The sequence below is a fragment of the Heterocephalus glaber genome, unplaced genomic scaffold (assembly GCF_053883595.1).
Source record: "Heterocephalus glaber isolate CG9 unplaced genomic scaffold, H.glaber_assembly_v1.0 deba00001662, whole genome shotgun sequence".
Classification (NCBI taxonomy): Eukaryota; Metazoa; Chordata; class Mammalia; order Rodentia; family Bathyergidae; genus Heterocephalus; species Heterocephalus glaber.
This window is the reverse complement of record NW_028258403.1, coordinates 12,156,355-12,167,354: the sequence shown is the minus strand read 5'-3', so window position 1 is coordinate 12,167,354 and position 11,000 is coordinate 12,156,355. Positions and strand designations below refer to the sequence as shown.

Sequence of the window (11,000 nt, the reverse complement as noted above, 5' to 3'; positions counted from 1 at the left end):
ATTTAGGTCGGGGATTGAACTCAGGCCCTTGCGCTTGCCAGGCAGATGGGGTACCACTGAGCTATATCCCTGGCCCGTAAGTCTATTATTTAATTGGTCATTATTGTAACTATCAGATGCAACATTTACCTTTTCAGTCACAGTGCCCTCTACTTGGTGATCCTAACTCATAAAAGGTCAGTCCCAAGTCTTGTGGCTTCTCTTTCATCTGTTTCCCTTCCCCATGAATTTTTGGTGAAGCTCCCTCCCTCCCTCTCTCTCTCTCTCTCTCTCTCTCTCTTGTTCATTTTTCCAGACAGGCTTGCTCTGTACCCCCAGGCTGGCCTTGAATTCTCCTGTGTCAGCCTCTCAAGTGATGCACCACCATGTACCCCTACTTTTTAAATCTTATATGATTTTTCACTGAGTTTGCAATACCTTTCTCAGTCAGAAAACCACCCATAATAACTAAACAGAATAAAATGAGTTTCAGCTTTTCCAGTAATGATTGTAGAATGCTTATGAGATCTGAAAATTGGAACCACACACTAGCTCTATAGTATGTGATTCATTTTAAAAAACAAACAGTATTGGAGGAAAACCCAATCAGGAATCTTTATTGAAACATGTATAATGAAACTGACACACCTTACCTTTATTCAGAGCTTAAGAGACTACTAAGTGATGCTGGTCTCTCTAGGATAAGACTATTAAGTTCTAAATCTACCATTTCTTTTCAGCCTTCGTTTTTACTTGGAAACTTGTATTTATAAGTTTATATAGCTGTTTTTTAGCTTCTCAAATGTTATGGAGTTGTGGATGATTCCATGTGAATTGTTTTAGGGTAATGGAGAATAGTTTTTGATGACAGTGGGCATTTGTTACTTAGGTGTTTTATTAATCAAACTGAGCTGCTCTTTTTTTTTTTTTTGGTACTGGGGAACGAACTTGGGTCCTTGAACTTGCGCAGTAGGTGGCGAAACCACTGAGCTAAATCCCCAGCCTGAGCTGCTCTTCTTGCTAGTATATTTCTATTATAGAAGTCAACACATTCTAAATTAATATATTAATTAATGTATTAAACATCTAGCTGAATTTGATGGCTTTGATTCCATGTTAACTGTAATTTTAGAAAGTTCTTTCTCATAATGAATAAACGCATCTGAATCACCTCAGCAATCACATTCTCCCCTGTGAAGGTTAGTTTGGTTGTGAATATGTGCATGATGGGTAAGAGGCTGACATAACAGGAGGGGGCAGGAGAAGGCAGAAAGTTGACTTTCACAGTAAGTCAATTAAGAAAAAAAGTATTCCTTTTCCAATAGAAAATAGTGAGGTCACAAAAGAAGTGATAGCCTGACAATATTTTCAGTACTCTGGAGTGGGGTGGTAGAGTAAAAAGAATTATGCATTTTTAAGTATTTCAGGAAATAGGTGCTTTTGAGGTAGTGTTACTTTTTTAAAAAACAGCTAATATCTAATATTCTGAAGCATTTCTTTTTTGTGACTCTAATCCCAATACTTTGTGACTTTTATGTTAGGAATTGGGTGTAATGTGTGCTCGTGGGTGTGTGATTATAGGGCCATAGGTGTGATTTTTGTGTATAAAAGTTTCCCTTGAAGATTATGTAAATATTAAATAGTAATATTAGGGACCTTAAAGGATTATAAGCAAATAGCTAATTTATGGTTATCTTTATTTGTAAAGTAATTGTGTTATCTGAGAAAATATTGCTGAATTTTAAATTTTGTAGTCATGAGTCACAGTACAAAAGCTTACCGTTTTTTTGTAGTTACTTGTATATACTTAAAGAAAAATGAAATGTATGCATATTTTATGTTTTTAGGCACGGATAGCATTTTTACAAGGAGAAAGAAAAGGTCAAGAGAATCTGAAGAAGGACTTAGTAAGAAGAATAAAAATGTTAGAGTATGCATTAAAACAAGAAAGGTATGTGTGCCTTATTTCCTTGTATGAATAAAATAAAGCAGCTTTGATTTTTTTTGAAACCAGGAGAAAGTTATGTGGATTTATTTGGGTGATTTACCTATTTGTTTTCTTTTATAGCACTATGTTCTTGAATGTTCTTTGCAAATAAATTTCACACATACTAGTTTTTTGGGTTTGGTTGTTTTTTTGTTTTTTTTGTTTTTTTGAGTCAGGGTCTGAATAGTTCAGGATGTCCTTGAACTACTATGTAGCCCAGGCTGGACTTGAATTCATGATGATCCTCCTGCCTCAGCCTCCTGAGTGCTGGAATTACAGCTGTGCACCACCACACCCAGCTGCAAATTTTAAAGAAGACATTCATACTACTTTTGTTATTGGAGTAATATATAGCAACTTAACTTTAGAAAAGGGATTAGTTATTCTTTTATTAATTTATTATTAAAATTTCAGGGCAAAATACCACAAATTAAAGTATGGCACAGAACTGAACCAAGGTGACTTGAAAATGCCAACCTTTGAATCAGGTAAATTTGATTTTTCTGTTACTTTTTTTAAGCCAATTTTTATGTAACAGACTTGTTCCCTTCCTCCTCATTTTGCTTTGATAGCATTAGTATTATAAACTACCTAAATTTGGAGAAAATATTAAGTGTGGGTAAAAATCAATAGCTTCATCTACATCCTAATTCTGAGGTTGCTGTTCTATTTCTCCTGCATTGAAACCTGTGTAAAAGTGTGGGTACATAGTAATTATAACTGGATAGCACTAAAGATTTTGGTCCTAAGATCTTGGAAATTTGACTAGATTTGGAAAGTATAGAGGCAGCCAAATAAGATTAAAAGAGAAGCAAAAAATTATCACCAATTGGCTCAGCTCTTACTAGTGAGTGCCAGCATAGTGTCTGATGAATAATTATACAACAAAGAGAGAGGGTTGGAGGTAGGAAAGAGCTAACAGTTTAATGTTAATTTTAGGACTCCATGTGATTACAATTTGAGAAGTTTAGGAAAATAAACATTTTGATTTACTTTATACAAGATCTGGGAGTATTGAGAGCAATTTCTTATTTTTCAGTATATTAGTTACATGTTTTTGATAAGGTAGTCAAATTGAAGCCTGTGCTGATCTTGGATGCTGGCTACTAAGGCAAGAAACAAACGTGTTCTTTCTTTATTTGGATGTATAGAGTTCTTTTATAGTTTTTTTGTGCATAATAAAATAAAAGTATGTATGGTAGGAAACTCAGGCATTGATTTTTTTACTTAGGTATTACAATGAAATTTAAAAATCAAATTGGTTTTTAGTTTAATATTAGGTATCTAGGAAACCACTTGAAATTGGTTTATTTTTTAATCCTTTCCACTTTCACTTCTATCAGTAGAACCATTTATTACATGTGTAAATTGTCAGGTAAATAATGTCAAGATCAAGGTAGGAGTGGCATGGGTTTTCTTTAGTCAGGCTTTTCAGTGGTTATGGAGGTTCATTCTGATGCTAGGAAATAATACTATCATCTCCTCCTTGGAAAAGCAAGCATAAATGATAGAAAATTTGAAGGCTGATATATTCTGAGCCATGTTTACTACAGCAGTCATATTACAGTTAGAGATAGTACATGGCTTCACCAGAAACTTGATGAATTCACAGATTTCAGACATTTTCTTTCCAATAAGGCTAGCACATTCACAAAATAAGCACTTTTAAAACTAGAGGGCTGTCCCTGATGTGTAATCATTGTTCCTGGGATAGAAGCTAAGCCAGAGTCAGAATTGGCTAAGTGGTCTCAGTGCAATTGTTTGTATAAAGTAGATCAGGTAAATCTCTCCTGCCCACAACTAAAATTGTGGTAAAATAACTTTTTTTTGTCTGTATAAACTTAAATTGAATAAGATAAAGTGTTCTATTTACAGGAGACACAACACATCATTTACAGTTAAAATCTGAAAACGAGAACATCCTGCATTAAATGGATAAATATATTGTGATATATTAGCATAGTGAAATATTGTTTAGTGACAAAAGTGAACAAACTACAACGAAATCTGACATTGTGGATGGATCACATAAATGTAAAAATTGATAGAAATCATTTATATCAAATTTTAAAATATTTAGAAATCAAGATAGTATGGATCCTATTGATTGGTTGATTGAGACACAGTCTCACTGTAACCCAGCCTGGCTTTGAACTCCTAGTGATCCTCCTGCCTCAACTTCCCAAATGTGTGAACCACAACACCTGTCTGATAGAGTGGATATTCTTTTTAGAGTAGCTAGTGACTGGAAGAAGGGATAAGAAAGGCTTTTAGAGGCCCGGAATTTAGCTCAGTGGTTCCACCGCCTGCCTCACAAGTGCAAGGTCCCAAGTTCAGTCCCCGGTACCAAAAAAAAAAAAAAGAAAAGAAAGGCTTTTAGCAGTGCTAATTTTTTTCCTTCATCTAGGTGCTACTTACTTGGTATGTTAAAAAAATTCATTAAGTTGTAGATTTATGATATATTTCAACAGTATTTCTTGGAACTATTTATAATAGTGAAAGAACAGAAATTAATTTCATCATTAAAGGACTGGCTAAATTACATAGGTGTACAATTTCAGTAGAATATTCCGTAGTATTGGTGGTGTGTGTCTGTAGTCCCAGTTATTCGAGAGGCTGAGGCAGGAAGATTGATTGAGTTCTGGAGTTTGAGGCCAGCCTGGGCAATATAGGGGGCCCCCATATAAAAAACAAACAAACAAACAAGGGAAGGGCAGGCAAGAGAAAGATGAAATGAAGGCAAGGAGCAAAAAAACTGTTTTTTGTTTGTTTATTTGTTTTGTTTTTGGTGGTGCTGGGGATTGAACGCACGGCCTCTCACATGAGAGGCAAGTGCTCTGCCACTGAGAGATACCCCCCAATCCAATGTAATCATGTTCAAATGATGTTAAATGATGTTGGCATAGTCTGTTCAAGATGACATTAAACAACAAAAGCAAATTATAGTGCAGTGCACACACTGGCTCTTTTTTTTTTCTTTCGTGGTCACGTATGTTTTCTCATGTGGAAAATATAAACTCAAATACTAATAGTAGTTGTTAACTTTTGGTGATGGTGATATTCTTTTTTTAAAAGTTATTCTACAGTGGTTATGTGATTTAAAAATAAAAATCCTGTAGAAAAGGAAACAGAGGAACTATTAGAATGAGATAATTATTTTTAGAATTGCTTGTATTTGGAGGAAGGATGAGATAATGCTAATAATGATATTGTTAGGGTGAGACAAGTAATGCTTGAGGAGGATATTTGAATTACTACAAATAGATATTAAGTGACTGAGGAGTGTAGGAGCCCAATAACTATGCACCATTCTGACAGTTTTCAACATTAAGTGTGGAGATTAATCTTCCAAACCTCTCTCTTCTTCAGTATTTTTATTTTAAGAATGAGAATTTATGGAAGATGTTTAGATAATATTAGTGCCAAAACGGTTTTAAATTTCACTCTAGGGATACTTGTTGAGAGCCTAACTTACTGAAATTACACTGTTATAAACTTTGTGTGTGTGCTTCAACCCAGGGCTTCATGCTGCCTTATTGATACAGGTGGGTGGGTGGGAGAAAGAGAGAGAGAGAGAGAGAGAGAGAGAGAGAGAGAGAGAGTGTGTGTGTGTGTGTGTGTGTGTGTGTGTGTGTGTGTGTCTCATTAGTGGAGTGCTAGCCTGGCATATGTGAGGCCCTGGATTCAGTTCCTAGGAGTTAAAAAAAATGAATAGAAATAAAAGGAATTAAATGCATACACTTTATTGTCTGAGAATAAAAGTTTGTTCTTTAATAAACTTGTTTTCTGGCTTAACTTTTAGTTTTAAAAATGAAATTGACTAGAAAAAGTCTCATGATACAGACTTCAGTTCTACATATATAGACTCAAAGTTATTTGATATTTTTATATGTGCTCAGTATTTTAGCTGTTGATTTTGTTTGTTTTTTTGAGACAGGGTCTCACTGTGTGTAGTTCAGGCTGGCTTTAAACTTCTGTGTAGCCCTGGTAGCCTTGAACTGGCAGTGATCCTCCTGCCTCAGTACCCAGGGTACTGGGATTACAGGCTTGTGCTGCCACACTCGATTTAACTGTTAATTTTAAATAGCTTATGTAATACAACTTTTTAATTTGACATGGATTTGATGTAGTAGCATTCAAGTAGTACAGTATTAATTCTAAAAACATTTCATCTTAAAGCCTAGGCCTTTGGCTTTTGAATTCTTCATAGTGATAAAGTACACTTGGATTTTCCCAATTTTCCCAATTTTCAAATGGGTAAGGAAGAACCTAAGTGATGATTCTAAATACTCTTAATTTTTTCTTGTCCTTTATAAAATGTTTTAGGTATGTTTTGTGGGAACTTATCCCTAAGAAAACTTTGGCAATGTTTTTAAGAATTGAAATAATATATGTAAAACTTCTTTTCCTTAATTTTTAGAAGAAACCAAAGACACAGAGGCTCCCACAGCACCTCAAAATAGCCAGTTAACCTGGAAGCAGGGCAGACAGCTGTTAAGACAGTGAGTAATGGTTTTATTTTCCACTTTCTTTAAGGAACTAGGTATGAAAGTACCCTGATTTTAAAAAATCATTTAATTGTAGTGGGCCAGTGTATATAATCTTCATATTGATACTCTTTTTGCCTTGTAGGTAGTTGGCTCTTTTAAGTTTATTTCCTCCAAGTTTTAGAATGATGATGATTTCCTACTGTTGGGTAGAATATTTAAAAGACTAGGTAATTTAAAGGCCAGAACAATATAAGACCCCTTGAATCCTGTCACTACAAAACTCATAGATTTGATTTCTCTAAGTTGCGTTGTGACTGGTTAAGGGAAGGTATTCATCTGAAGTTTTTCAGAAATGTCTTGCTAATCCTTTTAGTTGAATTTGTGGAGAAGCTTTCATGTTTGAATTCTTTTCTGTGTTAGAAGTACTTCCGTGTCAAATCTGTTGGTTCTCTTGTCTGCTTGTTCTTTTACTTATATCTTAAAACATTAGTGCTTTCATCCTACTGATACACTGGGTAATTTACAATGAATCAACTTTCTCAATTCTGTACACATTTACCTTCATTAACCCCATGGTCAGACTCGATCTTATTATTACTCAGAACTACTGTACCTCTGGAATATTCTGTGATCTCAGTAGTCATCAGGTATTCCACCTCTCTCATGCCAGATATCATGTTATTTGCCCTGTGGCCTTTCCTTGATCTACTTCATTTTCTTTTTTCATCTTCCCTACCTGTAGGTGGTTTTGTTTTCTTTTGTTAGTGGTACAGGGGATTGAACCCAAGACCTTGCACATGCTAGGGAATGTGCCTTGCTAACTGAGCTATAATCTCAGTCCTTTTAAAATTTTATTTTGAAACAGAGTCTCACTAAGTTGTCCAGGGTAGCCTCGAATTTGTACTCATCCTGCATTACCTTCCCTAGCAGCTGGAATTTATTTCTGTTTCCTAAGTTCCTCGTTAGAGCCCTTGATCCATCACCCTTTTCTAGTACAGGAAGGTTTGTTGCTGCCCACTTGATCACCATTTTAGTACACCTTCCTGTAAAACTCCAGCTCTAATTCCTTCTGTCTGCTTCTATTTCTGATTAACTCTTGGATCAAAAATATAGAATCGTGAATGATAGTATTTGTTCACGGCTTCCTCTTCAAACATTGCAGAGAAGTGTTTTGTTTTTGTTTTACCCATATCCCCAGTCACCTCCTGTTCTCACTGTTCTCAGTGGATATTCTTAACTTTTACTACAGCTGAGCCCATTCTCTTTTACTTTTATTAAAATACCTCTGGTTCTGCTTCACTGAAAATATGAAGACTACCCAGTGAAAACACCCTTAATTTTTTACTTTTCTTTCTGTAAATTTATTTTTTTATTCATTACCTCAGTTTCCAAACTCTTAATATAAAAGTGACAGAAACATGAACAACAGATTTTTGATTGGAAGCTTCCAAGGTGACCAGCAGAATTGAAGGAGATGTTTAACAATAAGCTGTCAGGAAGTTGGGCAGCTTGGAGGACCTCTCAAGAGACTGAAAACATCCAGGATATGTTCTTATTCTCTGGTTTTCTACTATTCCGTGTCAGCTTTATTCTGTTTTGTTGACAACTTCCTTTTTTCCATATGGCAACCTCCTGGCTCCCATCAGAACAATTCTGAGAAGGATTATAATTGGCCTAACTTGATCAAATAACTGCACATAAGTTAGTAATTTTTACCTAGATTGTTTAAGATCTTGGGAATTCATTCAGTGTTGACTCAGGGGCGAGGGAATGTTTACCTCCAAAAGAGGATTGCATGTTTTAGAAGAGCAGGGACAGTTTTAGAGAAATCAGGTGCATAGTATTCCTCTTATAAACGCCTAATCCTGTTGCTTGGATTTATAATCTTATCTCTGCTCAGCCTTTTCTTTCCCTTTGACTTTATAGTCAAATGTAAGGATAGTTTATCTCCAGTCTTCCTTGTTGTTCATTTCTTTGCTGTTTTGTCTGTTTTCTGTTTCGATTCTGACACTATCTTTCATTTTAGATTCCTTCATTAGCCTCTTAAATACTTCTTTTTGGTTTGGTTTGTGTTTTGTTTTGTTTTGAGACAGGGTCTCACTATGTAGTTCAGGCTGGCCTCGAATTTGCAGCAATCCTGCTTCAACCTCCTGAGTGTTGGGATTACAGGTGTATGCCACCACACCTGGCTTTAGAGCTTTCAATGATAGCAAACAGTCCATTGAAGCATGTGTGGCATAGGTTTGCCACCACTGCATATTTAAATTTTGTTTTGTAATTGACTGTTTTCTTGAAACAGGGACTGTTCAGTAAAGAAGAAAGACAAGAATATAATTTATTAGGATTATGAGTTTTCATATGGTTTTAAGTCTGCCAGGTGTTAACATGTGAAATTTAGTACTTTTAATTTTCTCTTATAGGTATCTTCAGGAAGTAGGTTACACAGATACAATATTAGATGTGCGGTCTCAGCGGGTAAGGTCATTACTTGGACTGTCTAATTCAGAACCAAATGGATCAGTAGAAGCAAAGAATTTAGAGCAAATTCTGAATGGTGGTGAATCTTCTAAGCAAAAAGGACAAGAAATCAAAAGGTATGAGTTATACTTATAGGTAAACATTATTTAAATAATGGATATTATAAATTTCTTTTTCTTAACAGCTTTTAAAGCAGTATTAACAGCTTTTAAAGCAGAATTCAGATTTAAAGATCCCCCTCCACCTCTAAATGTCACTGTAGGCAAATATATTTTTCACTTAGGTGCTTTTTAAATTTATCTGTTGGGTGCCAAGAGAACAGCTCCAGTTCTGAAACAGGTGTAAAATTAAAATGAAAATTGAAATTGATTTCATGTGCTGCTAAAGTATTTTAACATTCATATTTTAAAGTTTCTGTTAGAATATTTTTAATAAATTGTAGCGTTGTGCTCTACTTCTAGAATGAACAGTGGTTATTTAGAAACAAGGCTTTATATGAGGTTCAGACTCAGGAAGCTACTAGACATACGTTTTTCAAAAACATCTTTGAGATACAGTATATAATTCATACACCATAAAATTCACAAATTGAAAGAATATGATTTAATATAATTTTAGAATACTCAGAATTGTTCAGCCATTACTATAATCTATGTTTAGAACATCATCATCCTAAAAAGCCTTATATCTATTTAGCAGGCACTTGCTGTTCTCCCATACCCCAGCTCTGGGCAACCCACTAGTCTACTTTTGTTCTTTTAAAAATTATTTTAATTGGTACATTTTAGTCTACTTTCTATTTCTTTAGATTTGAGTGTTCTGGATATTTCATATAAGTGATCTTTTGGGAATGGCTTGTTTCACTTAGCATATTTTGAAGGTTTATTAATACTATAGCATGTGTCAGTACTTTGTTCCTTTGACTTACCAAAAATACTCCATTCTATGGATGATATACCACATTTTGTTTATATGTGAATATATATATTTTGTACCGGGAATTGAACTTGGGACTTTGTGCTTGTGAGGCAGGCAGCGGAACCACTGAGCTAAATCCCTGGCCCTATATATGTATATTTTTAAATCTAGTTGTAGGGCATGTAGGTTACATTTGGGAATACTGAGTAAATCTGAGAAACTGTCAAACTCTCTTTCCAAGTGGCTGTACTATTTTAACATTCCCATTAGTAGTATTATAAAGGTTCTGCTTTCTCCACAGTTGTGATTGTCTAACAGATATATATACTTTTTATTGATACAAACTTGATAAATGTAAGGAGTCAAGCTGGTGAAACTTTTTTCATTTTATACCATGAGATGTCACCCTGAGTAACAATAGGTTAGAGGGAAAAAGAAGAGAAAAGAACAGAAAGTACCAAATGAGTAATGATTTAAAGCTCTAAAATAATATATACAGTTTATAAACTAACATTATTTCGTACCATGTATTTTATGACATTATGCAGTTGTCTGTCTATAAACTTGGCAGTTAATACATGCCTTTAAGATTTTTTTTATTTCTGGGATTTACATTCATTAATAAAATCAGTTTGACATCATACAGGGTCATTTTTAAAAACAAAACCAAACCTCTAATTTCAGGAAATGTATTTTGTAGCAGAAGAGAAAAATTTGGTATATTACCATCATGTGTTTTTAGCCAAGCTGCTTAGTTAACCAGACAAGGTTCATGAGATGTATAAATACTTAGTGCAGTTTGTTTTAGCACACCTGAACAGTTCAATGATAAACTGTTTTCTCCTTATAAAGCTTCTTAATTTGCAAGATTAAGAGTTCAATAGGTTTTGGTTTTTGGCAAAAATAATATGATTTACCTTCTTAAAAATTTTAAGTGTGTAGTATAGTATTACGGTGCATAATACTGTCCAGTATCTCTAAAACCTTTTCATCTCATATAACCGAACTATACTCATTGAACACCATCTCCACATTTACCTCTTCCCTCCAGCCTCTGGCAACTACAATTCTACTTTCTGTTTTTGAGTTTGACTACTGTAGATACCTCACCTAAGTGGAATTGTGTAGTAGTTATACTTCTATAACTG

General features: G+C 34.6%; 1 protein-coding gene across 6 annotated transcripts in view; it reads left to right on the top strand.

Moving 5' to 3' along the window:
* Strn3 (striatin 3) overlaps window positions 1-11,000 on the top strand; it is a 96,248-nt gene that overhangs the window by 38,896 nt on the left and 46,352 nt on the right. For 5 of the 6 annotated variants that reach the window (XM_004864037.4, XM_004864038.4, XM_004864035.4 and 2 more), the window contains exons 2-5: window positions 1,827-1,930; window positions 2,381-2,454; window positions 6,387-6,468; window positions 8,877-9,050. In XM_004864037.4, coding sequence (XP_004864094.1) covers window positions 1,827-1,930; window positions 2,381-2,454; window positions 6,387-6,468; window positions 8,877-9,050 — 434 coding nt within the window. Of the gene's footprint in view, window positions 1-6; window positions 77-1,826; window positions 1,931-2,380; window positions 2,455-6,386; window positions 6,469-8,876; window positions 9,051-11,000 lie in introns of all 6 variants that reach the window. The other variant, XM_087197250.1, reaches the window with a different exon arrangement.